We start from the raw sequence: 26,389 nt of genomic DNA, 5'->3' as shown, positions 1-26,389 counted from the left end.
CACGACGCGCGGAGTCTCCCGGGCGCGCGCTCTCGAGCGGCCGGCGCTGCCGCGTCATGTGACCCGGTAATTGGCTGGGCAAGCCGCGCACCCCCTGCGCGCAGCCCCTGACTTGCGGCTTCTTGGACTGCGCTGCTGCGCGGACCCGCCGGCCCGGTGAGCGCGGCAGCCCCACCACTCCGGGTCTATGCACCTCCTCTATTCCTGCCTTCTCGGGGGCGGTCCCTCTGCTCTCCGGTCCTAGGGAGCCGCTATCCGGGGTCCTGAGCAGGGCCCCCTCGGCGGTGGCGGGGGTGGGGGAGTGAGCGTGACCTTGGCTCCGCCCTTGTTTGGCCGCGGCCTCTTCAAGGACCCTCAGCCGTTCGCGCAAGTTCGACCCTGTGAATGCAGTGTTTTGCGTGAAGGAGAGCCTTGTGAACGGTGGGGTTTCGGGCTTCAGCGTGGGTTCTCCAGCCCGAAGACCATAGAATGACCAGGCTGCCTTTTGTGGCCTTGGGGGAGGGGAGTGCCGGCTGCTTTTCCTCACCCTCTCAAAGGGCTGGCCTGCGGACAGCTGCGGAGCTGGTGATGGAGAGGGTCCCGCTTTATGTACCTGGTGGGACACATAGGCAGTTTTTCAAGTCTCGGGACCTCTTGGGGGCGGGCCCTTATAGACTGCTTTAACTATGGTCTCTGCTTACAGATGAGAAAACTGAGGCCTTGAGAGAGGCAGGATGGGCCAGAGGTTGCGCCAGCCTGGGAAGTGCTTCTCTCGTCCCCAGGGAGATGTTGGGGGAGAGGGGAAGGTGCAGCGGGGTGCAGTGGCATCAACCAGACTCTAAGGGTCCCACTCTTACCCCCTCCCCCTCCACCTAGGGGCCCAAGCCCGGCCCTTGCGGCCTCTCCCCCTGCAACTCCTTACACATGCCCTAGGCTCTTGGAACAGGTCCCGGTTACCTTTGTACTTTTTATAACCTCTGAGCTTTAGCTCAGGCCCTCTGTCTCTGCCAGTGAAATAAGCACACCCCTCCCTGCCCTGCTCCTTACCTTGGAGTCTGCCTTCTTTTGGGTTCAGCCAACTAGAGTTGGTTTTATTCCTGAGAAAAGCCCACCCAGATCTCAGAATGAGGGACCAGAGTACACCTGCAGCAGTGTGAATCCAGCCTCCATTGCTGCCTGGCTTCAAGGTCTTGGGGAGGGCCTTCCCCTCTTTGGATCTGTCTTAACTCATCTCTGCAGTGGACATAGGGGAGGGCAGTCCACACCAGGGCAGCCTGGACAGGGCCTTGTGTGTGGGAGGGTTCCTGGATGGCATGTCTATGGTTGTGGGGGTGGGGGTGGGGATAGTACTAACCTTGTCCATAGAAAGGTGACTCCCAAGAGCTGCCCAGAGCAACCTACCTATTTGTCTACCAGGGACTGGGCTGGGCAGGTGGTTCACGGGATGCCTGACTCTTAACTCTTTGCTACTGCCTTTACCTGTATGGGCAGGATGTGGCAGGGCTGGCTTGGGCTCTGGCTGGGGTTGATTCTGTTTCCACCCCTCCAGGGCTCTTGGGTCCTCAAGCCCTGCCAGAATGGGGGCAGGGGTGGCCAGCTGGCTTTCCTCCTGCCAGCCTGGGTGAAGGCCATAGCAGTGTCCAATAGCCGCTCCAGACCATTCAGTGTTTGTAAAACACAGTGTTCCTGCACTAGGGCCACTGGACACAGCCAGGCTTGGTCACTGCTACCCGAGCCATCCCGTTCCCCTGTGGGGGTGGGGTTGGGGGTGAGTGCGGTTGCAGGTAGAGAGTTCACTTTTGTTGGAAAGTGCATGTGGTTAAGGGAAATCTGGGTTTACATTTTGACTCTGCAGTGAGGAGGGCACAGGCTCTGGAGCCACACAGAGCCCCATCACTCGCCACCTTCTCACTTTGTGCCTCAGTTTCCTTTTTATAAGGTGGGGCTACTCTAAGTGCCCACCACATGAGATTGTTAAGGGGGTGAGTGAACACAGTGCCTGCCCCAGAGTCAGTGCTCACAGACCGTGTGCTCTTTTATTCCTGCAATGAATGGTCTTAGTGTCCAGTTTCCTTTGCTTTAGAATGGGATGATAGAACTTCCTGGCTTGTTTCCATTCTTTTGATGTCCTAGGCCAGTTTGTCTTGTGTCTCTCCCTCATTGCCTATGGTCACTTGGGCCCAGTCAGCCCTGTACTTGTATTTGTCTAGGGACAGTCAGAGGTAGAGTAGGGGTTGGGACCCTGGCACTCTGACCCCAGAGCCCAGGCCTTCCAGGGAGATCGAGCCCCTAGGGCCCTTGCTGTGGAGCCTGGAATCATTGGCTGGTGGGTCTGGGCTTATAGCCCAAAGCTTCAGGGCTCAGCATGAGAAGCTTGGGGGTACTGTGGGCTTAGGTTCCAGCTGAACCCACCCTCTGCCTCCCTTCACTGGACTCTATTTTTGCTTTTTAATTTGCTCTGTTTAGATTTCTGCTGGCTTCCTGGAGGAGCCTACTCTTTCTCCCTTGAGAAGACCACCCCCTTCTCTTTGCTTCATGTGAGTTCGGAGGGAAAAGGGGAGGAAGCAGGCTGGAAGGGCTTGTAGAAGGCCAACCAGATAGTTCTGGGGAATTGGTTGAGCTAAAGGGCAGGGGTAGAGGGGGGGAGCCTTGTCTAGGTGTATTGGCTCAGGGCCAGGTAGGACCTGGGAGCCACTTATGCCCCAGAAGGCATGTTTTCTGGGACTGAGTTATGTAAAGGGAAGCAGGACCCCCTGCTTACGTGGCCTCTGGTGGGGTGGCTTTGGTCCTGCGCCCTACTCAAAGGCTAGGATTCTCTGGGCAGAAGGGTGTTAATGAGGATTCAAGGGAAGCTGTTCTGTGTCCAGGCCATTCTCGGCTGGAGCAGAGGAGAGGGCTTTGCTCACAGTTGTGGAGGTGGGGTAGGGGAACAGAGGTCCTACTTTACATATCCTGCATAGGAGGAAGTGGCCTCAGTGGGCCCTGTCAGCTCTAGTCTGGCCTGGCTAGGGAGCCCCAGGGCTTGCCAGGATTGGAGGAGGCTCTCAGGCCCTCAAAACTGTCCTCTGATGAGGGAGGAGGTGGAGGAAGCTAGTGTTTAAAACTGGTTATTCAGGAGTTTTTCCTGGCAAAGGGTTGAGATGAGCTACAGGTTCTCCATCCTCTCCAGCCTGTACGGATCCCCTAAGCTGTTGATTATCCTGAGTGCTGTTGGTTCTGAGTGTAAACTATGGGCAGGGTAGGAGAGCCAGAGAGGGTGGCTCTGGCTGGGAGCTGGGGTGAACTGGGCATGGGGCTGGCTTCTGATCTGCCTCTCGATATTTCCCCTGCCCTTCTCTGAGTCTCTGTTTTCCCCACTAGGAAGTGGGGTCATTAAGGCCTATAATTGACTTTCTGGGCTGGTTTTGCGGTCAGAGGAAGACACTGTTCACTTCTGATGACAGGGACCAGAGACTTGGCAGTGCCATAGGCTTCCTGAGACAGTGCGGCCAGACCCCTTTCTTCAGGCTCTTTCCTGGCCAGGCATGGCACACACCAGCACCCCCCCCCCCAGGACTCCCTTGCTCGAGTTTTAGAGTGGCCAGCTGCATGGCCCACTCTTTCTTGGGTGTAGTGCCCGCACATACCCTGGGACCCTCTGAGTGGGCTCCTGGTCCTGGGCTGAATGCTCCCTGAGCCAGCGCCTGGGTGAGGTACTTGTCTCTCTATCAGGCTTAGGGGGACAGCAGCGAGGGAGTGTGGGCTGGAGTGAGTGGGGCACAGCAGGATTGGGGCTCAGGGATGTTGAATAGCTGTTGGTGAAGTTGACTGAGCTGGGAGCTCCCACTAAGCAGTGACCCCAGGAGGGCTGGCCACCTGTCCTAGTCTCTTCTGTCCCATTGGTGCTGAGCCTGGGGCCACCTGCCCTGTAGAACCAACAAAAGCCAGAGGAGCCAGTAGCGGGTGCCAGAGCCTTTGTTCCGGTCCTGTGGTTTATGCCTCTCCCTCATTGCCCTTGTCCAGAATGAGTCAGCTGAGACTGCTGCCCTTCCGGCTTGGGGCGCAGGCCTCCAGGCTCCTGGCCCCACATGATGTCCAGATGTTCGGCTGGCGAAGCAGGTCGTCTGGGCCACCGGCTACCTTCCCGAGCAGCAAACGTGGAGGCAGCTCCAGTTACATGGAGGAGATGTACTTCGCCTGGTTGGAAAACCCCCAGAGCGTCCACAAGGTCGGCACCCCTACCTGTCTGCCATGCAGGAGGGAACCTTCTAGAGCCAGGCTGTGGAGGGGGTCCTGGGGAGAAGCACCTTGCCTGTCCTGTGATCTGGGCAGGTTCCTTTGCCTCTCAGCTCCTCCAGTGTTCCCGTTCATAAAAGCCTTATCCTTGTGTTGGGTGAGGAGGGTCTGTGGCTGTCCCGTTGCTGACCCAGCCAGTCGGTGGTAGTCTGGCCTAGGAAGTCCCAATCCTGTCCTGCTCAGCCACACGTGGTCCAAGACCCACCCCTGCCCCCTTGTCATGGGGTGCTGTGCCCAGGAGGCTCTTTGTTGTGTAGTTAGGGCCAAAAGTGTTGACACAGGTACTGAGCTGATAAAATAAATACCTGCTGACTGTTAAAACAAACAAACAAACAAACAAACAAAAACAAAACATCAGATGACAGAACGAGGAGTGAGAAGTGAAGCTGCTCTCCGTCTTCACGCACCCTCCGAGGAGGGTAATAACATGACTCAAAACCAGAAAGTGTGGGCTTACACAATAAAAAGTCACCCTCCCCATCCATCCCCGATCTGCTCAGTGCCTGCCTGTCTGTCCCCCAGTTTATTCTTAGTTTCTTCTGTATCCTTTCAGAGTTTCCGTAAGTAAATGTATTGCAAACATAACTCAGTTCCCCCCTTTACACGACGGCCGGGCACTCTTCTCTCAGCATACATGGTCGAAATTTCCCGTGTCAGTGCCTCAAGGGGCTCAGTGTTCTTTTCTCCAGTTGTGTAGTGTTCCCTGGCATGGCTGTACCACCCCTGTCCCCACTGACAGAGAACTCACTCATTTCCAGTCCCTGGCTGTCACCGCCGGTGCCACAGGGCGTCACTTAGTCCATTTGTCATCTTGGGTGTGCACCGCTCTCTGCGGGATCAGTTCACCAAAGTTGGGTCACAGAAGGCTCCATGATACCATTTTTATGGGCATTGCCAAATTGCTTTCCAAAAGACTTGTGCCACTGGCTTCTCTCAGATGAGGGTGTGGAGAAAAAAACACTTCTGTGTTCTTCTGGAGCACGGAGCTGTTTGAGTATATGCATGTTTGCTTTTGGCTTCCACACGAATAGTCTCAGTCACGTCTCCTTCTGCTTGGTTCACTTTGCAGTGACTTATCTTGGTGATGTTCTACATCCATAGTAATAAATGCACCTTTTTTTTTTTAAGGCCACATAATTGCCCAGAATCGAAATGTACCATCATTTATTTAACCTGTTTCCTACTGGTCACCACTTAGATTCTTTTTAAAATTTTATTTTTGATTTATTTTTATTTTCAAGTAGTCTCTATACCCAACATGGGGCTCAAACCTACAACCCAAGATCAAGAGTCACATGCTTTGCTGACAGAGGCAGCCACATGTTTCTAGATTTTTTTTTTTAATGTTGTCATTTTATAAACAGTCTCATAGGGAACATCCTCACACGTACATCCAGGCACACAAGTACATCTGTAGAAATTACTGAAACAGAATTGCCGGTTCAGAAGGTACATTCATTGAAGATGTTGAGGGCCTGGTTGCCAACCCACAGTGTGTGAGGGCATGTTCCCCAGCCGCTTTCACACCTGAGACCCCTGGGTCACAAGTTAGAGCCTTCCCCCAGCACCCTTCCAAGCTGAAGAGATCTGGGCTTGGGGTTGGGGGATCCTGGGCTGTTACAAGGTCTCGGCAGGGTCCTGGGAAGGCCCTAAGAGCTATAGTGGTGAAGGAACACCCAACACCCCTTGAACCCCCCAGGCAGGGCCACCTTCCACTCCTCCCAGGCCCCGACTTGACCATTTTCTTCTTTCTACTTCTGCCCAGTCCTGGGACAGCTTCTTCCGAAAAGCCAGTGAGGAAGGCGCCTGGGATCCGGCTCAGCCGCGGTTCCCTGAGAGCAGGCCGGCAGTCTCCAGTCGGACTGAGACCAGCAAGCTGGTAGAAGACCATCTGGCTGTGCAGTCTCTGATCCGGGCCTACCAGGTGAGTGGCGGGGAGGGCCCAGGTGGGGAGGCGGGCCTGGCTTCTGGCGTGTGGCCAGGTGCTGATGGGAAGGGGGCTGACTGGGAAGGGGGCTGACTCAGCTCCAGTCATCTCCTCTGGAGAGCCTTTCTCTGCGTCCTGTCGTCCTGTCGGGTGGCTCTCGCTCTTCCCATGACTCGTTGTCATGTAACTGTCCATATCACTAACCACGCCCTCGTGTTTGGTCTGGTCTTTCTTGTGCTGTCTCACTCACCTGTATGCCCCACGCACCTACAGGATTTACTTAGTAATCAGTCTTGCTAAAGATTTAAAAATTGAGTAGATTGACCCTGTTCGTGTCTGTTTTCTTGACTGAGCATTCCAGGAGGACTGGGACTGATACACAGCAGGTGCTTACTTAGGGTTTACTTTCAGGTTTATAATGATGCCTCACTCTACATGGATATTTCAGGAAACAGCTCCTTCTCTACCGGCTGCTCTGTTCTGGGGACTTCAGCTCTCCCCTTCGGGCTCCCCAGGCTGGGCCCCTGCTCTGACAAAGCATCTTGATGAGGTGCCATAGTCTTGGTCTTGACTGAACAGGACTAATTGGAGAGGCCGCTCTGGGTTTTCCCTCCCTAACAAGTGTAATCACTTGGGATCTCTCTGGGAATCAGTGGCAGAAAGTATTTCCTAAGAGCAACTTGTCAGGCAGACCTGCAGAAGGAGGGGCAAGGGCATTCTGGGGCCCTTGGCAGAGACTCCCTGGGAAGGAGCAGCAAGCCTCCGCAGGAGCCGGGGAGGGGGAGGCCTTAGCCAATGGAAATGGTGCCTTGCCTCTGGGTGGGGGGAGGGGGGCTGGGCAGCTGCACTTCCTGGGTACCAGTGACGCAGAGCAGGGCTGGGCCACCCTGCTGGCCTAAGGACCTGTGGATTACAGGCCACCTGCAAGCAAAAGAAGTAATAATTGTTCCTCTTGGCTGAATGAGTCAGAAAATGATCTAAACATTTCCTTTGAAAACCAAGAACAAAGAACAGAAAACTCCATGTTAAGTACAGGGTAACATTCCTCGTGCTGCCTCAGGGCCTTGTCCTCTCAGCACAGTTCCCAGCTCTTTCGGGGCTCTTTGTTCTTTAGCCTAGACGATGCCCCGGGAGAGTCCTTCCAACGGGGCAGTGTCTGAATTCTGGCCTGTTACTGTGTTTTTATGGGGTAGAAGTCTGCCAAAGGCTGTGCCTGATGTGAGGGAGTTCCTTCCTACCAGGGCGGCTATAGCTCCTTGCTCTTGTTTGACCTGCCAACGTGCTCAATTGTATAGCAAATCCCACCCCTATTACAGGGTCAGTCTCTAATCCTCTGTTACCACCTCGGGCCCTCACCTGTTGGCCGATGATTATGTTGAAGCCTATCCCAGACATACCATTTCATTCACCGAACGTTTCAGCATGTATTTCTGTAGGTAAAGGCTCTTTCAAAATGTGCCATCATAGCGCCATCACCCCTAACAATGTTAACAATAATCCTAGGGGCATCAGATACCCGGTTGGTATTTACATTGTTTGTCTTTCGATTTTACTGCTTGAATGAATCAGGATCCAAATAAAGCCGTAGGTTGTGATAAGCTGATGCGGTTCTTAAGTCTCTCGTGCTCTCCAGATACCTCTCTGGTTTTTCTCTGTGTGTGTGTATGGGTGCGTGTTTTTCTTGTCATTCATTCATTCGCTCACTTATTTATTTATTGTGTGTGTGTGAGTGTTTGTGTGTGTGTGTGTAAGAAACCAGGTTGTTCGTGCTGTAGAGTTTTTCTGAGTCTGGATTTTGCTGATTGCATCCCCATGGTGTCACTTCATCTGTCCCTTTGTCCCGTGTAATTTCTGTAAATTGGTAATTACATCTAGAAGCTTTATCCAATATAGCTTTGATTTTTTTGTTTCAAAATCAGCTTCCTGGTGGTGATGGGTACTTCATCAGTTGGCAGCTCTGGATAATTATTTCCTGGACACATTAATTCATTAGGAGTGGTAAAAAGGGTGATCATACTCCGTTTCTACCTTTCTTTGTTTATTACCTGAAATGTTTCCATCAGGGGAAACTTCCATTGTTAACCCCATGTATCCTAAGCTGCAAAGGGTACAGGAAAGGCAAGATCAGTGCTTGATTTTTCTTTTTATTGGCTGATTTTCAAAAGTGTTCGGTGTCCTCCGAAGATGGTCCAGGAAGGTTTTTCTCCTTTTAGTATGATATGAATGTATGAATTTAAACCTATGTGGTAAGTTTAATCTGTTACAGACACCATCCTTTCCATTGTCCAGTTGTGTCCTTAATTCCCTTCCCCAGTAGTTGGAGTACCCCTTTGCTTTCTGGTTTGAGGGGACGCTCCGAGCTTGTCTTGTGCATTTCTGCCCCATCCTGGACGAGCCAGTTCTTCAGGGAATGCTGGGAGTGTCCCTGCTGTGGTCTGGTCGTGACTTCTAGGCCCTTTTAGTGGTTAGAGCCAGGAACTATGTACTTTTTTTTTTTTTTTAAATATAACACATTTATGGGTTTATTCTGATGCCTCCGTGTACTTCAGATGCAGGACTTGGGGTTTTTTCTTCTCTTCATTAATCTTATGTCACTGTCTTTTAAAGAAGCCAAAAGTAGAGGTTCCCAAAGACATCAATACCATGACTCACTTGATTTTCCCACAGTCTGTACACTACAGTTTTATGATATAACTCTTAATACAACCACTACTGATTGGTAATTGAAATGAATTTGTAATATTTTTTTCCCTGGAATTCTATTTGCCTTTCGGGGATATTCTGTTAGTTGATTGTGTAGTTATGTGACATAATGGATGTGTGAATTCACTTGTTTTTGTTTTAATTTTTAAAACTTAATTTTGTTTTATATTATAGTGGTATAAAATATTCACAAGATTCCCAAATCACATCTTCGAAGCGAAATATATTCTTAAAAGTCTGGCCTCTAGCCCTGGCATTCTACCCTATTTTGTCCTTTTTCCACAAGTAATAGTTTTTCTTGTTTTATGATATATTTGTCTAATGCATATATTTATTTGCATATATACAGATAAGTGCAAATGTGTATATTTTCTCGAATCTCCTCTTTCTTAGATAATGGCAAGTTTGCCACACATCCTTTTCTGCAGTTTGCTTTTTTGCTTAACAGTATTGTGTGGAGATGACCTCACTGCAGCCGAAAGGGACCTTTTTTTACTACTCGTAGCAGCTCTATCGTACTTCCTTGTCTGGGTTTCCCATATTCATATGCCAGTCTTCTACTGATGGACATTTGGGAAATTTCTAGAATTTTGTGACTGTCAGTACTACTGTAGTTAATCCTTTTGCATATGCATCCTCATTTTCAAAAGCTGCCTGTTGTGCTTTGAAACAGGTTGAGCTCCTGCCGCCTTAGTGCCCGAGGCCTGGGCCATTGTGCAGTGGCCGGGTGCTGGGGACAGCTGGAAGGTGGAGATTCTGAAGTGGGACATGAGGGGCCAGGGCCCAGAATGTGGCTTTTGGTGAGGGTCTGTCCATCTGTGTCCCAGCCTGGCCCCAACCTTTTTCCCTTTCTCCCAGATCCGGGGGCACCATGTGGCCCAGCTGGACCCCCTGGGCATTCTGGATGCGGATCTGGACTCCTTTGTGCCCTCAGATTTAATCACAACCATCGATAAATTGGGTGAGAGTTCTTGTCGCTCTGGCAGCTCCAGAGCCAGCTGGTACCTGTAGCCCAGTGAGGGGCTCTGGAACTGACTCGTCTCTGGAGCTTGGGGCTCAGCAGCCAGCCCTAGAGGCTTTCTTCTGCCCTTTGCCCATCTCCCTCCCTGTACTGTCCCCCCATCATCCCTAGCTGGTACACCATGTTCAGCAACCTCAGAGACTCATCCCAGCACCCCCTTGTGGTAGAGGCTGGCCTCTGACCTTCGCCCTCCCTGGATCCTGTGGATAGGGTCCTTGAGCTTTAAGCCCCTAACTGGTAAGGGAGCACCAGGGACACTGTTGGAAGTTTCGGGGGTCCTGCTAGGCCCAACTCAGCCTGACCCCCCTCCCCTCCCCTTTGCTGCCTGGGCTGTGTGTGTGCCTCATCAGCCTTCTATGACCTGCGGGAAGCTGACCTAGATAAGGAGTTCCAGCTGCCCACGACCACCTTCATCGGGGGTTCTGAACATACCCTCTCTCTGCGGGAGATCATTCGACGCCTGGAGGTGAGCTCTTTCGGGAGCCTGCTAGAGGGAGGGCGGGTGCTGCCTTTTCAGAACAGGTGCCCCTCCTGCTGGCTCCTTGTGGAGTCCCTGCCTGTTCCCTCAGACTACCTACTGCCAGCACATCGGCCTAGAGTTCATGTTCATCAATGACGTGGAGCAGTGCCAGTGGATCCGGCAGAAGTTCGAGACACCTGGCGTGATGCAGTTCTCCAGTGAGGAGAAGCGGACCCTGCTGGCCCGGCTGGTGCGCTCCATGAGGTCAGACCCACAGCCCCGCCCTGGGTGGCTGTGGTGATTGGAGGGGCTGCTCCAGGCTCTTCGAGAAGTCCCAGGCCCTGGCTAAGAAACTGGATCACTGGCAGGGGAAGTCAGAACTGGGTGGGCCTCGTCCTCTGGCCTTGGGGAAACCCATAAGAGGAGCACGGGGTGCAGGTGGGCAGGGATGGGCTCCAGGAGCATATGACAGCAGGGGCAGAGGGGCAGAAAGTGGCTGTGGGAATGTTTGGATAAGAAGCTTTCCCTTCATGGAGCGAGCGTCACAGCACCTCCCTGCAGGCGGGGCGCCCCCTGGCTCTGCCCGCTGGCCATCTGAAGCTGGGTACACCAGGCTGCAGGGCCCTCAAGAGCATGGGCTCAGCTGCCGGGTGCAGAATGGATCCCTGGTGGAAGTGTAGGCTGGAATATGAGTTGAGTGGTGCAGGGATCTTTGGGGCATGGAGAGGGAGCCCTGTGTAGTGTGTGTGTGCAGGATGGTGGTCTGGGAGCTGGGGGTGGGGGAGAGAAGGTGAGAGATGGGTTTGGGTGCAGGCAGAGGTCTTTGCTTGGGCTGGGAGGATGCCCAGCCTCCCTCTGACCTATGCTCCTTATTGGCAGTTGTTGGTGGCAGGTCCTGATGATGCAGAAGGAGGTGACTTTGCCACTTCCTCTGTCCCAGGCACCCAGCCCTGGCCCTCACGAGTAGCCCCTGTGAGCCCCATTCTCTCCATTCTTTCCCTTCTCCTCTCCCCAAGCAGATTTGAAGACTTCCTGGCCCGGAAATGGTCCTCCGAGAAGCGATTTGGCCTAGAGGGCTGTGAGGTCATGATCCCTGCCCTCAAGACCATCATTGACAAATCCAGTGAGATGGGGATCGAGAATGTCATCCTGGGGATGCCACACAGGTGGGCCCCCTTTCTGCTCCTCCACAGCCTGTCTGTTCTCCAGGTCCAGCAGAAAGAGGTGAAAGGGAGGGGGTGAAAATCAGAGCAGGAGTTTTGGTGGAACCTGGTGGGGAGAGGTGGGATGGCCTAAAAAGTTCTCAGTCCTTGGGCCCTAGAACCTGCTCATCACAAAGAGTTAGGCACTTGGCCAAGGGCATAAGGAGGCAGGGACTCCCCGTGTTTGCTCAGACTCCGTTTCTCTCTCCCCATGTTGCCACTGTCCTCAGGAGCGTCAAAATTTCAGAAAAGTGGTGTATCGTGCCTTTCGAGGTTCCTGTGGAGGGGTGTGTCCCGGGAAAGTGAGGGCCGGGTCTGGGCAGATGGCCTTGGGTTGGCATCCCCTGGACAAGGGGTCTGTGGAGGTGAGCTGAGGGCTTTTCCCCCCAGCTACAAGCTGACTGCGCATGGACTTGGAAGGCTGGCCCGGCAGCCTCTGAGCTGGAGCCTGTGGACTAGTGAAGCAGACAGCCTGGGGCCCGAGTCAGGGTGGCCAGGGGTCCTGGAGAACGGGGTGGAAGAGGACATGCTGAGCAGTCCCTGAAGCAGAGCCCCAGTATTTCCTATGGTCGTTTCCATCTGCTCATGGGTGGGCCAGTCCCGGACTGTACTAATATGAGGGGTGTCTAGGCATCCAGGTGCAATGTGAGAGGGTCCCCAACCTGTGGGCTGGCCTGCCAGGAGCCTGGGGCTGGTGTCTGCTGGTGGGGTATGGGGGTGAGCTCTGAGTCCCCCCCTGTGTCCTGATCAGCCTGGTGCCCACCCCTGAATGAACTGTCTCCTGATGGGAAGTCTAGGCTGGACTAGAGAGACTCTGGCTGCTTTCCTGACCCTACCTTTAGACTTCAGCTCCCCTGGACAGGTTCCCTGTAACTTCTGACCTTAGAATCAGTCAAATCCCCTCTTCCTGTCCTGTGGCAACACACTGCTGGCTGAGCTGGGAGTCCTGTATGAGCAGCTGTGATGCGTTAGCAGGTTGGGGTTGGGGTACTGGGTTAGGCTCCACTTCTGGGTGATGGGGGTGGGTGGGGGGAGGGAGATGGGGTGCAGCAGGGAGGTAGGGGTGGGTGGCAGGAGTGGGGGCGTGTATATCCTGCCATGAGGCTGAGTGGCCATGAGGCTGGGTGGCTTCTGCTTATGAGGGCCCCCACAGTCGGAGTGAGAGGTACAAGGGTTTCTGGGGGAGCTGGCCAGCTAGAATCACTCATGGGCCTTGTAGATTGAGATGGACGAGAGGCTGGGCCTCCCTTGGGCTGTACACAGAGGGTTCCCCTGCCCCCCCATGCTAATTCTGATAGCCCAGGTGGGCAGGCATGTGGGGGATGCTAGGGCCTACCGGGGAGGTGGCCTCTGTGCCAGATGAGAGTCCTACCACCTGTGGCTTCAGGGGCAGGCTGAATGTGCTGGCCAACGTGATTCGCAAGGACCTGGAGCAGATCTTCTGCCAGTTTGACCCCAAGCTGGAGGCGGCAGATGAGGTAGGTGCTGAGCCCTGGTCCCATTTATGTGGGAGGTGGACTAGGGAGGGGCTGGACCAGAAGCATCTAGGCTCAAGCAGACCTGGAGATGGATGGATATGTAGGAAAGTGGGAAGAAAATAGGTGTGTTTGTGTGAGGTCCCTAAGGTGTTTTAGAGTGAGTACTGTGATCTCTGACAGCTGGGAGAGCCCTCAGGTAGTCCGGACCAGTGTCTTTATTTTTAGCTAGGGAAGCTAAGGCCCGGAGAGGTGCAGGGGAGGGCCTAAAGGCATTTATTTTGGCTGTGTGGTCTGATTCTGTTTGAAAGGTCCTGTGTACCAGCCCAGAAGGGTCTCTTTACTCATATATTTGCCCAGGACAGTTTCCTGTGCCCGCTGAGGAGCAGAGGGAACATTTCTCTGCTCACACCCTGGCTCCTGGTCTGCACATATGTTAAGCACACCTACCACCCTGATGCGATCACTCACGCTAGGCCTGAACGCAGATGGCCTTCCTCTCTGTACTGTCTCTCTTCTGGCGTTCTCCAGCCTGTGTATGTGTGTGTGTGTATGTTTTCCTCTCTCCAGGCTGGTGACAGGATGAGGCAGGGACCTTGTCCCTGAACCTCTAGCACCCAGTACAGGGGCTTGGTTTGTTAAAGTGAACCACATCAACTGGCCGCTCCAAGGTCATCCCATACATTAGGCAGAGCAGGGACTAAATCCGCATCTGCTGGCTTCCAACCCAGAATCTCCCCAAGATGCCGTTCATTTGGCTTCTCAGAGATCAGCGCACTTGCTCTGAAGTCACCTTCATCTCCCCTGGACTTGGTTTGTTCTTCTGTAAAATGGAGATGAAAACCCCTGCCCCCAGGATGGTGGTGAGGAATCACAGAGGTGACATGTATAAACTGAAAAGTCTGGTCAAAGGATATTTTTTACAGAAGTATTTACTATTTCTTTTTTAATCAGAAAAGAAATATGAACACTATTAAAAAAAAAGTAGACTCGATAAGAGTGTTTCCCTCATGAGACCCTGCCCCTCTCCTGCTCTTGAAGGCTCCTCTGTGGCTGGTATATGTTTGTGTTAAGGTGTGTACTTCCACCAGTGTTCCACACAGGTACACACACACACACACACACACAGCTGTCTGGTGCAGTCCTGTTTGCAAAAGGCTGGGGGAGCAGTCTCTGACAGCACTGGGCACCTTGCTATTTTCCCTTAATGAGCTGTTGCTGCCTCGTACAGTGCACAGGGGACCCCCGAGCTGTGAGCACACTGCGGGGGTTCGCCTCGCCAGTTGATGGCGGTTAGGCTGCTGAATGAGTTTCTTTTCACACGTGTGCGAGTACATTGTTGGATGGTGTCTGAGAGGGCGGTGGCCAGAGTGACTTCCCCCCCAGAGAGCTTCAAGACATCAGTGAGCCCACCCCCAGTGTGTGTGAGGGTCCCAGGCCCTTGTCCTCACTTACTCTGTCAGATCTTTCTGGCTTTGTCAATATGATAGATGCAAAAATGCTTGTATTTTAACATATTTCTTTGTTACTAAGTTGAGTATCTTTTCACATGTTTTTAAGCCATGTATATTTCTTCTTCTGTAAATTCCTCTTCCTGGCTTTTGCTCATTTTTCTATGGGATTTGGGGCTTTGTCTTGCTGATTTATAATAGTATCTTGTATATTGAGGGTGTTAGCTCTTTGCCTGAAGTTGTCTTATAAATATTTTCTCAGCTTGATTCTTTCCCCCTAACACTGTGCATGGATTTGCTTCCCCGCCCCCGCCCCGGCAGGTTTATTAAATTTTAGCTCCCTTATCTTTTATGCCTTCTGAGCTCTCTATGTTGTTTGGAAGGGCTTTCCTTACTCCAAGATCACAAGATATATGATTTCTCTGCTATACTGTGGGTTCACCTGTTGTGTGTACAGTATTTGTTATTTGGTGTAAGGACTCAGGTAAGGTGCAGCTCCAATATTTGCCCAGAGGCCATGCCTCTTTTCTTAACAGCACCTTCATTTCTCTGCTTGCCCTGTCGTTAACTCTGGGATGGTAGTTGGTAATGCAGAGGGGTTCTGATGAGGGAGCTTGTCTGGCCTCTTGAGCCAAGGCCCAGGGGAACATGCCTGCCTTTCTCAGTGTGTGTGTGGGAGTGTGAGGGCAGGAAGAGGGTGTGGGTCAGGAATAGCACAGCCTTCCCAGGGAGCAGAATTCAGGGAATGTCCCAGCCCTACGGTGGGCTTGCATGTCTACTTGTCTGCCTGTCTGCGGTGAGAGGGCTGTGTCATCAGCGCCTGCCTCCACCTTCAGGGCTCCGGAGATGTCAAATACCACCTCGGCATGTACCATGAGAGGATCAACCGGGTCACCAACAGAAATATCACTTTGTCCCTCGTGGCCAACCCCTCCCACCTGGAAGCCGTGGACCCTGTGGTGCAGGGAAAGACGAAGGCAGAACAGTTCTACCGAGGGGATGCCCAGGGCAAGAAGGTGAACCCACCTGGTTGCTAAAGGGTGTACCCTGAGGGGCTGGATCTGAGGACCGGGCTCTGAGGAATGGGCTCTGAGGGCTGAACTCTGAGAGAGTAATGGTCTCTGAGGGCTGGTCCCTGAGGAACTGAACTGTTAGGGGTGGGCTACGAGGGCTGGACTATGAGGACTGGGCTCTGAATACTGGCTTCTGACAAATAGGGCTTGGATCTTTACGTTGTAGGACACAGAGCTGGGCTGCCCAGGCTCAGATTCCTCCTGTCTCACATCCTGCCCCGCAGGTCATGTCCATCCTGGTTCATGGGGATGCTGCCTTCGCTGGCCAAGGTGTGGTGTACGAGACCTTCCACCTGAGTGACCTGCCCTCTTACACCACCAATGGTACTGTGCATGTGGTTGTCAACAACCAGGTGAGGACCTGGGCTGCCTGGCGGTCCTCTTCAGTGTCCCCCTTTCCTGAATTCCAGGTAGCACTTCTGCAGGAAGTCTGAGATGATCCCTGTTTTTTTTTTTTTTTTAAGATTTTATTTATTCAAGAGAGTGCATGAGAGCAAGTGGGGGTGTAGAGCAGAGGGAGAGGGACAAGCAGACACTGTGCTGAGTGTGGAGCCTGATGTGAGGCTTGATCTTAGGACCCTGAGATCGTGACCTGAGCCAAGACCAAGAGTTGGACACTTAACCGGCTGAGCCACCCGGGTGCCCCAAGATGATCCTGGCTTTACTCCCACCACTCTGCCACTCCTTAGTGCGTGACTTTAGGCAGGATCCCTGCTCTCCCCAGCCTGGTCTGTGAAATTGGTGTGTGTCTGTATGTATACAGTACATGTAAATGCACACACACACATGCACACACCATGAAGGCGTTACAAGGACAAGGGTATACAGGTGTAACTAGTACAGAGGCAGGACAGGAAACTAGATGCTCCTTTTAACTCTCCGGGAACTAGTGAGTCTGGGAGCACAGCTGTCACAGGCCTTTGCTCTTCTGGCTGCTGTGCTCACTAATAGCTCTTCTGAGCCTGTAAAGTTAATTGCCTTATTTGCATTAAGTCACTTACTTTTCACAGAATAACCCTGTGAAGTGGTATTTAATGAGCCCTTTTACCAGACAAGGAAACTGAGGCTTTGGGGAATTGAGCACTTGGCTTAGCACTGCACGCATAGCCACTGTGGGGCGTGGCAGCGAGCCAGGCCTGTGCTCTTCCACTGTATGAAATGTAGGACAAAAGCACAGGCAGGGTTTCCTTGGTGTTGCTGCCATCACTGTAGGATCTGCTGCAGTGCCCGATTGAGGGGCCCTTTATTCTTACCCTTCCTGTGCCATGTCCCTCCTGGTCACACCTAACCTCAAGGCAGAGATCCCCCCGAATTCCTGGACCCACTGGTCTCCCAGCGGGCGGTGCCTGTGTAGCTCTGCAGAGGCGCTGTCCCCTCCTGCAGATCGGCTTCACCACAGACCCCCGCATGGCCCGCTCTTCACCATACCCCACCGACGTGGCCCGTGTGGTCAACGCGCCTATCTTCCACGTGAACGCCGATGACCCAGAGGCCGTGATATACGTCTGCAGTGTGGCAGCCGAGTGGAGGAACACGTTCAACAAAGACGTTGTGGTGGACTTGGTGGGTTTGGGGCTGGGACCGAGGTGGGGGTGTGCGTGACCAACTGGGCTGCATCTGCGGTGTTGTGGGCACTGAGGGCTGGGAGTGCTTCCTGGCTGGAAGGTTTACTGCCACTGAGAGAGTCTGTGCAAAGGCTTGAATTGGAGGTGGGGCTTTCAGTGGTTCATGGTAGTTGGGGGCTTTTAAGGGCCTGGAAGGCTGTGTTCTGCCAGCCACCCCCAACCGTGCCCGCCTCCCCCTTGTGCAGTGACTAGGCCTGCATGGCCTGAGCCCCTCCTCACGCTGTCCTTGCAGGTCTGTTACCGTCGGCGTGGCCACAATGAGATGGATGAGCCCATGTTCACACAGCCGCTCATGTACAAACAGATCCACAGGCAGGTGCCTGTGCTGAAGAAGTACGCAGACAAGCTCATTGCTGAGGGCACAGTCACCCTGCAGGAGTTCGAGGTGGGCAGGCGGGCTGCATGGACGCCTGAGATAAGCCTCTGGCAGAGCTGGAATCCTGGAGTAGTTGCTGACATTGGCAGTGATTTCAAGAAGTAGCCAATATGGTCTTTGTCCTTGCAACTTGTTGTTGTCAAGGGGGACAGAGAGCCAAAGACATTTACAGCCTGGTGGGCCAGTGAATGCTTGCCATGTGAGGGAAGCTCTGCTTCAGGCAGGAATCCAGGAAGGCTTCCTGCAGGAGGCAGCCCTGAGCTGGGTTTGTCCCCACAGTTACCTATGGATGCATTGGTCCTCCTGCTTTAAGGGAGCTCTGAGAGCAAACGCTGTGAGTCTTTTCTGAGCTTCCTCCAAGTCCCTTGCTGAGCAGGAGGGATCCCCCTTAACTCTGAGACTTTAGCCCCTGGTCACAGGGTCCCTGCAGGCCAGCAGAATGACAGCTCTAGAATGCAGCGAAGGGGACCAGGGCTTACAAGTCCAGGTTGGTCCAGCCTCTGGCTATCCAGGCCGTCACTGCCTCAATCCTTGCACTCACCCTAATTTCAGGAGGAAATCGCCAAATATGACCGGATCTGTGAAGAGGCATATGGCAGGTCCAAGGATAAAAAGATCCTGCATATAAAGCACTGGCTGGACTCCCCCTGGCCTGGTGAGTTTCCCCTGGCCCAGTGAGGGAGTGGTGTGTGGCTGAGAGTGACTCACCTGGGCATGGGACCAGGACTGCAGTGGTCCTGGGTGAGGGCAGTCAGGGCCCAGCCCAGAGGCTGCACGCTCCATCCCTGAGACTCCTGAGGCTTTCGGTGGGGGGGGGGGGGGGGGGGGGAGAGGGCTGATTGCTGCAGGTGGGAGTGGGCAGGGTACAGGAGAGATGCCTTTGGCCTGGGAGCATATCCAACCAGCTGTCCTCTGGAAAAGGAGGGCTGAGCCAAGGCAGGTGCACACCAAAGTGGAGGGAGCCTGGGGAAGGGATGCTCAGAGGGCCTTCATGTGCTGGAGCTAGATGGCAGTGACCCTGGGCCCAGGGAGCAGCCCCCACAGGCACTCAGGAGACAGAGTTGGGTAGGTGTTGGAGATGGAGCTGCAGCTGTCAGCTGTCTCGGGTCCTGAGGGTGGGTAGGGTTTGAGCGCAGGAGGGGTTAAGGAAGAGCAGGGCCCCTGAGTCCTGGGAAGGCGGGCTGACCAGGGAATCAGAGGCCTGACCTCGATCCCCAAAGCACACAGAGTCTCTGCCCTCGCAGGCTTCTTCAACATGGACGGGGAGCCCAAGAGCATGACGTGCCCAGCCACAGGCATTCCCGAGGATATTCTGACCCACATCGGCGAGGTGGCTAGCTCTGTGCCCGTGGAGGACTTTAAGATCCACACTGGTGAGGCTGTGGGCAGGCGCCGGCAAGGCCTCTGCAGGAGATGGTGCTCAGGGGTCAGGGGAGCTGGGTTTGCATCCCCACCCGGTGCTTGGCTGGTCAGCTGAGCTCTTGGAGCCTCTGGCACTCTTGTGAGGTGCCCGTGAGAGTAGTTCCTGTCAGGGTGGGCAGATGTGGAAGCCATGCCCGCTGCTGGGTGGTAGTGATGGAGGCTTATGTCGGGCCCCGAGGATTTTCACAGTGCCTTTGCTGGGGTGGTCCGTGGGTCATACAGAAGGAGAGCAGAGAAGCAAGGGCTTCCATGGAAGGGCTGGTTGGTTCTGGAATGCTCGGAAGGGGCAGGAGTGCTGGGCCTGCTGGTGGTCTAGATGGATGAGAGAGGGCGAGCCTGCCGCTTCTGAGTGAACCTAGGCTAGCAGGTGGTTGCTGGCCCAGCCTCTCGGCTGGGTGGCCTGGAGGCCCGCCTGGTGTTGCTGGATGCCTGCATGTGCTCTGACCAGCCTGTGGGATTCCTGTACAATGTGCCTGGTGGCCCAGGTGTCTTGGGGTGCCTGCTTTGTGTGCCCGTCACCTCGGGCTGGTACAGGTGTAGGGCCAGCAGGAGCCCCTCTAGGGCCGGTGCCTGGGCTCAAACCCAGACACCTTTATAGTGGTGTGGTTGTGTGTAAATCACTTCCCTCTTCTGAGCCCCAGTGTCCTCATCTGGAGACTAGGGACAGTCAGCAGCACTCTCTGGCAGGTGGCCGATGAGGAATGTTCCTGGCTCAGTGCACATGGTGTCGGCACGTGGCAGACGCTCACTTACTGATGCCTGTTCTTTCTTCCTGAAGGGAGGGAGGTTGGTGGCCGGAAGTTCAGTCCTGCTTGTGGAGTGGAGGTGCCAGAGGAGGGCTGCCCAGTGCTGGGTCTCCTGTGGCCTGCCAGGGCCCTGCTGTGTGTGAGGGGTGTATACTAAGTACATACATACCAGGTTAGGGCCCCGGTGCTACAGCTGTCCCAGCTGCGGTGGCTGAGCCCCTGCATCCCTCAGCGTAGCTGCTCATTCCTGCAGGCCTTTCTCGAATCCTCCGGGGCCGTGCGGACATGACCAAGACACGGACGGTGGACTGGGCGCTGGCGGAGTACATGGCCTTTGGCTCCCTGCTCAAGGAGGGCATCCATGTGCGGCTTAGCGGGCAGGACGTGGAGCGGGGCACATTCAGGTGAGGGTGGGAGAGTGGTCTCTGGGTCCTGGGCCCCACGGCATTAGCCTTGTCCTCACTGACCCCACAGGATTGCTGAGAACTCTCTGTGTGTGGGGTCTCCCAGAATCAGCCCAAGAGCTCTGGACGGAGCTGGCTCTTCCTCCTTTTCCTGGACCATGTCTGGGGAGCCCTTATCTGGCTGAGGTAGTCAAAGGTGACCCCATCAGCCCCAGGCCCCGCTCTTGGGTCAAGCCATCAGAGGGCTGCTTGGCCGCCTCTCTGACCCCTTCCCCTGGGAAGGGAGGCTACCTGGAGGAGAGACCAGATTGCTCTGGCTTCCCAGGGCCTTCTTGGTGTCACCATCCTCTGGAATTCTGTCAGGTTTCCTGGCACAGTGACAGAGGCTTGCCTGCCTCCTGCTACGTGTCCCACCTGCTCTGGGTGAATAGGTGGTAATCCACCTGCCTTCCATCCCTTCCCCATCTGTCTCTCTCCAGTCACCGGCACCACGTTCTCCATGACCAGGAAGTTGACCGGAGGACATGTGTCCCCATGAACCACCTTTGGCCTGACCAGGCCCCCTACACTGTGTGCAACAGCTCCCTCTCAGAATATGGAGTCCTGGGTGGGTCAGAACTCGGCCTGCAGGTCAGGCGGGCCCTGTGATACCTGGGGACCAGAGAGGGTCTTGGACCCCAGGCTGTCCTGTCTTTATTATTTTGACCTTGACCACCCAGCTGCCCTATCTTAAAAGCCCCTCCCGAGGCTCTGGGCTCCCAGGACTGTGTCTCCTGTACTCTTTCCTCCCTAGCTTGACCTTTAACTAGCCTGCTTCCTCCTTTACTGCCTCGTCTGAGAAGCAGGAACCCTGCAGAGGGCAGCCCCCGTCCTGTTCCTTCCCTTTTGCTGCACTGCACATATTTTGGGGGGATTCTTCTTGGCAGATGACTCCTGATGCTTCCCTAGGATATCTTTGGACTTGGCTTCTTGTCTAGATAAGGCTGAAGCTGGCCATATAGGGCTGAGGGTGGCATCTCTGGGCACATTGTGAGCTGCCAGGAAGGGAGATTCTGGCCTTTGGGCCCCAAGGAGTCCCCTGGCTCTTTCTGGCCTGCTGGGAAGGATGGGTGGGGGCAGGGAGAGTTAAGAGCAAGTGCTGATTTTGACTGGAGTCACTGCCACTTGGTGACAGTGTGCGGCGGGCTCTGTCTCTGTGTCTTCTGTTTAGGCTTTGAGTTGGGCTATGCCATGGCCAGCCCCAATGCCCTGGTCCTCTGGGAGGCTCAGTTTGGTGACTTCCACAACACAGCCCAGTGCATCATCGACCAGTTCATCAGCACCGGCCAGGCCAAGTGGGTGCGGCACAACGGCATCGTGCTGCTGCTGCCCCACGGCATGGAGGGCATGGTGAGGGCCACGTGGTGGCCGGGGGCCCAGAAGGCTCTGGTGTGCCTGGGAGAGGATGGGTGGGCCCTTGGCTGCTTGCAGGCTTAGGGGGTATTTTCCTTCCAGGCCCCTGGAACATATGGGTTTGCCCAGGGTGGCCCACGTGTCTGCAGCACTGCTCTCATTAGCCGACACGTCTGAGGGTTTGCTCTGGGCCTCGTGCTCTTTCACACCCTTTGTACAAACTCTTCTAGTCCCGACAACAAATGCAGTAGCTCTTGTTCCCGCTTTCCACATGAAGGAAACTGAGACAGAGAAGTAGAAGCTGGGACCTGAACGTGATGCTGTGTAGTAGTGCCGTCCGGTGGTCTACTCCTGAGTGGTGGCACAGAGGGAGGACGGAGGGCAGGAGCAGAGCCCTCGAGACAACTTGGGGCGGGGTGCAGCCCAACTAGGTAGGGGACGTGTGGGGCCGTGCGGGCTGCAGGGCAGCAAGGAGCAGGGTGCGTGCGGCCTCTAACCTGGCTCTGTGACCTGGAGCAAGGCCTTCCCCACCCTGGATGGCTGGGCTGCTGTGCGTGTCCCCGAGGGCCTGTTCTGCGTGGCCTGGTCATCCAGTCAGGGACTGATGATCTGGCCGGTGCATGAATCCTGGCCTGTCGCAGCCAGGATTCATGGTGCTGAGCGTCTTACACGCCCAGCGTCATCCTGTGGAAGTTTCACACCTGGGCTGGGCGGTCAGTCCTGTTTCCCATTGCATACATGAGGAAAGAAGGGGAGTGACCTGCCCCGGGCTCGTAGCTGGAAAGGTCCAGGGTGGAGCAGGAGCCAGGCTGGGTGGGGAGGCTGGGACTGCCTGACTGGAATCTGTGGGCTGTGGGACAGATCACCCTGGTCCCTCGGGGAGCCACCCTGGAGGCCAGTGTGGTGTCGTCTTGCTGCCTCATGGAGCAGAGGCACCCATGTGGGCGAGGGCAGGAGTAGGAGTCAGTCATGGGTTCGCATCTGCCCCTTGTGGCTGAGTGACCATGGGGTTGTTCTTAATCTCTTTGCCACTCAACTTCATCTGTAAAGTGAGAAAACATGTCTACACCATGGGGCTGCTTTCAGAATTAGTGAATAACGTGTATGGAGCCCATAAAACTCTGCCTGACACACAGCGGGTACTCACTAAATGGCAACTGCCCATTCTAGAACATTCTGGAAGAAGCACCTCATCTTGGCCTTTTTACCTGTTCTTCCTGTCCCACACATGTTCACAAGTGCTGGCTCTGACCAGACCGTCCTCTGAAGATGTTCTCTCCACTCTACTCCCACATTCCTGGTTCTTTACTGTGGTTTGGGCTCCAGAGAGAGAGGACATCTCCTCTAGGAAGCCACCCAGATTTTCCCCTGTGCCCTGGGTCCCCACACTTAGGCCAGTCCATGCCATTGGCACTTGCTTTCAGGGCCCAGAGCACTCCTCAGCAAGGCCTGAGAGGTTCCTGCAGATGAGCAACGATGACTCCGATGCCTACCCTGTAAGTGCTGTGCTCCCTCCCTGGGCCAGGGCACGGGTGCCGCAGGTGGGCCAGCTCCCAGCCATACCCTGGCCCCCCAGGTGTTCACGGAGGACTTCGAAGTCAGCCAGCTCTACGACTGCAACTGGATTGTGGTCAACTGCTCCACGCCGGCCAACTACTTCCACGTGCTGCGCCGCCAGGTCCTGCTGCCCTTTCGTAAGCCGGTGAGCTGCCCGCCTTGCTCACGGCCATGATTGCGCGGGGCCCTGGGGACGGGAGCTCTGGCCGGGTGGGGCCGCCGGCAGCTGGGCATGTTTCCCTTCCAGCTGATCATCTTCACACCAAAATCTCTGTTGCGGCACCCAGAGGCCAAGTCCAGCTTCGACCAAATGGTATCTGGTAAGTGCCCAAGTCTACTGGGGAGGTGGCCAAGGGGGATCCTAGTGGCCCATGGTTCTCTGCTCCTGGGACTCTCGTCCTCGCCTCTGCTTGTGCCTCTGTAGTGGCTCCTGGCTCAGTCTCCATCAGTGGTCAGGTTGGGAGGTTCGTGTGGTAGCCACCTGACATGGTCTGGGCAGGCTCACCTGGGCCAAGCAGCCGGGCCCCCGGCTGTGCTGGGGGAGCTGAGCGGGGAAGCCTGGTGTGGGCCTAGCTAAGAGGGCAGGGCACTGCGTATCATTCATGGAGTCAGGTTTTTTTTTTTTTTTTTTTTTCCTCCTGAGCCAAATAGACATTGCTGGCCCTGGGGACCCAGTGTCCCTCCAGGAGCTTTCAGACGCTTTAACCTGAAAGTTGAGGGTCAGGTAAAGCATCTGACCTGATCTGAAGGATCAGGGGTTAGAACTGAGATGTGATGCAGGGGAGGCTGAGGGAGGGACTGAGGGGGGGCCTGAGGCTCGCCAGAGCAGAGTCATCTTGGAAAACGGTCCTAAGTAGTAGAGGGAGATGGCAGGTGCTGGCCAGAAAGGGACTTGGCATGGTGGACAGGTGTTTTTCACCTGTATATGTTTGGGCATCCCCTCGGGTGTGGGCGGGTGACTGAGCCAGCAGTTCAGACCCCTGGCATTGGCTTTGCGGACCGCCCCACCTGAGCATGCGGTGCTCACTTTCCTCTGCTGGGGATGGGCAACTGCTTTCCCTCTGCGCCTCAGTGTCCTCGCCTGAGATTGGGGGACACCAGAGTGACTTCTCTGCTCCACGCTTGGCTTGATGCCTGGCATGTGGTGTGCGCGCAGGAAGGAAAAATGTTCAGGGTGGTGGGGGCTTGGCTGCAGGGCTGAGGGAGGGAGGGACAAATGTGCAGCAGCCTCCCAGACAGCTGCTCACCTTCTAGTGTGGTGGTGCAGTGGCTGGAGTGCATGCAGGAGGGAGGCGTGACTGGATGGGGAGCAGGTTTGGCACAGACATCGATGCTATTAGATGTGGACTTGATGCCACCTTCTCTGTCCCCCCCAGAGGTCCTCCCCAGCATACATGCCCACCCGCACCCCCAACCTGCAACCTTACATGTCCATGTTCCCAGGGCTATGCCCTTGACTCCAGCCCATCTCAGGGTGTCATCAGTCCGCTGCTCCATAGATTGGCTCAGAGGTGCCCATGGCAGCCACAGATCCAAACCTGGGGTTAGTCTCAGGGACCAGGGAGAGCCTTGTGGGGCAGCAGGAATGGAGGCCTGGTTCTCAGGCTGTCTGTGCCCTGTTGGACCTCCAGGGACCAGCTTCCTGCGGGTGATTCCTGAGGACGGGGCTGCGGCGCGGGCCCCGGAGCGGGTTCGGCGGCTCATCTTCTGCACTGGAAAGGTGTACTATGACCTGGTGAAAGAGCGCAGCAGCCAGGGCCTGGAGGAACAAGTGGCCATCACCCGCCTGGAACAGGTGCAGCTTAAGCCCTCGCCCAGTCAGAGTAATGGATGGGGTCAGATCAGCGGCCCCCCAGCTTTGGGAGGCATGCCCGTGAGGGGCAGGGCTCAGCCTCACCAGGGGTGCTGAGGCTGCTGCCCTCCCCTGGGGTACTCTGCTGCTGTCTCCCTGCCTGCCCCAGATCTCTCCGTTCCCCTTTGACTTGATCAAGCGAGAGGCAGAGAAGTACCCAGGCGCAGAGCTGGTGTGGTGCCAGGAGGAGCACAAGAACATGGGCTACTATGACTACATCAACCCGCGCTTCATGACCATCCTGAGCCGGGCGCGCCCCATATGGTACGAGCCTGGCTGTGGGTACCCCTTGCCTCCTCTGGGCCCAAGGGACTCTGGGGGCATGAGGCCCCATCCTGGCTCTACCTGCCCTGTTGGCCACTGCCCTTCTCTGGACCAGGTTGGAAATTGAGGGGATGGGTCCCATAGTCATTGCTGGTCCTGTGATTGTTAATGCCAGATCAGGGACCCTGTCAGTTCTGCCTTACGGAGAGTAAACCTTTGTTTTTGTTCTGCAGCCAGAGCTGAATGAGAGAACCTCCTTTGATCTTAGGCCAGTTGCTTGGCCTCTTGGAGCCTCCGGCTCTTCGTCTCTACAGCAGGGTGGTGATCGGGATTAGACCTGATGCAGTCCTGGGGTAGTGGCTGGGCCAGGTCCAGACCTCCGCTTAACTTGTCTCTTCTCCTCCAGGTACGTTGGCCGTGACCCAGCGGCCGCACCGGCCACAGGAAATAGGAACACTCACCTGGTTTCTCTGAAGAAGTTTCTGGATACTGCCTTTAATCTCCAGGCTTTTGAGGGCAAGACATTTTAGAGTTCGCAGGGCCCAGCTGGGTCTTGCTCTGGGACTGGCTGGGGACATGATGGGGGCTGTCATGGAGAGGGATGGGTGGTGCTTCTGCCCAGGGGAGGGGCCGTCTAGAGCTCCAGGATAAAACAATACTCATGTAAGTGATTCAGGCCAAAGAGTAGGCGTGCCGGCTTCCGTATTAAACCACCTGGGTTATCGTGTTTATGTCAGAATCTATTAGGACTGAGCAAGCCAGAGGGGTCTGATAGATGGGCTGTCATTTGGGTGTGTTTCCCCACTGGCCCTGGTCTTTCTGAAATTTTTGTTTGGCTTCTCCGTCAGTGCTGTTCATGTCTCTGCAGACGGCCACGCGGGAGACCATGTCTTTGGTCCCTCTCCCCATCCCAGCAGATTTGGTTGCTGCTTACCCTGTCCCATTCATCTGTAGATTCAAGGAATGTTCCCTTTTGTGCTCTTAGAAATAAAGATTTCAGCAATAACAGCCAGGTGAAGCAAAACCATGCCAGGTGATTTATATGTGCTCTGTTTTATGGGGCGTGTCATAATGAGATATGTCAGCTTCTGTGTGAAATATAGCCACAGCTCATGTGTACCAGAGTAGAAACCAAATAACAGAGAAATAAAAAAATGCTTAAGAGAGGTTTTCTGTTTTCATTTC

At 54.9% G+C, this 26,389-nt stretch overlaps 1 protein-coding gene across 3 annotated transcripts; it reads left to right on the top strand.

Moving 5' to 3' along the window:
• Positions 1-26,389, top strand: OGDHL (oxoglutarate dehydrogenase like). 3 transcript variants are annotated; one of them, XM_032313400.1, is made up of 24 exons: positions 66-156; positions 2,446-2,516; positions 3,982-4,186; positions 6,020-6,178; positions 9,743-9,845; positions 10,256-10,371; positions 10,475-10,629; positions 11,385-11,531; positions 12,955-13,045; positions 15,330-15,509; positions 15,791-15,919; positions 16,950-17,129; positions 17,424-17,576; positions 18,120-18,222; positions 18,812-18,940; positions 19,989-20,139; positions 20,619-20,746; positions 21,350-21,528; positions 22,956-23,027; positions 23,108-23,233; positions 23,336-23,408; positions 24,720-24,883; positions 25,050-25,204; positions 25,611-26,389. In XM_032313400.1, exons 3-24 carry the CDS (start codon positions 3,983-3,985, stop codon positions 25,732-25,734), a joined length of 3,021 nt encoding a protein of 1,006 aa, XP_032169291.1. In that variant the 5' UTR covers positions 66-156; positions 2,446-2,516; position 3,982; the 3' UTR covers positions 25,735-26,389. The 3 variants fall into 3 exon arrangements, with proteins under 3 accessions (XP_032169292.1, XP_032169290.1, XP_032169291.1); XM_032313401.1 differs by lacking the exons at positions 66-156; positions 2,446-2,516 and adding an exon at positions 1-63 and having other exon boundaries at positions 3,978-4,186; XM_032313399.1 differs by lacking the exon at positions 2,446-2,516 and having other exon boundaries at positions 54-156.

This window comes from Mustela erminea, chromosome 14 (genome assembly GCF_009829155.1).
Source record: "Mustela erminea isolate mMusErm1 chromosome 14, mMusErm1.Pri, whole genome shotgun sequence".
NCBI classification, from domain to species: domain Eukaryota; kingdom Metazoa; phylum Chordata; class Mammalia; order Carnivora; family Mustelidae; genus Mustela; species Mustela erminea.
This window is presented reverse-complemented; position numbering and strand designations above follow the sequence as displayed.

Coding starts and splice junctions, on each gene's coding strand:
- OGDHL (XM_032313401.1), top strand. CDS start 3,983: ATGAGTCAGCTGAGACTGCTGCCCTTCCGGCTTGGGGCGCAGGCCTCC. Junction 9,846..10,255: donor CACAACCATCGATAAATTGG/GTGAGAGTTCTT, acceptor GTGCCTCATCAG/CCTTCTATGACCTGCGGGAA. Junction 10,630..11,384: donor CGGCTGGTGCGCTCCATGAG/GTCAGACCCACA, acceptor CTCCCCAAGCAG/ATTTGAAGACTTCCTGGCCC.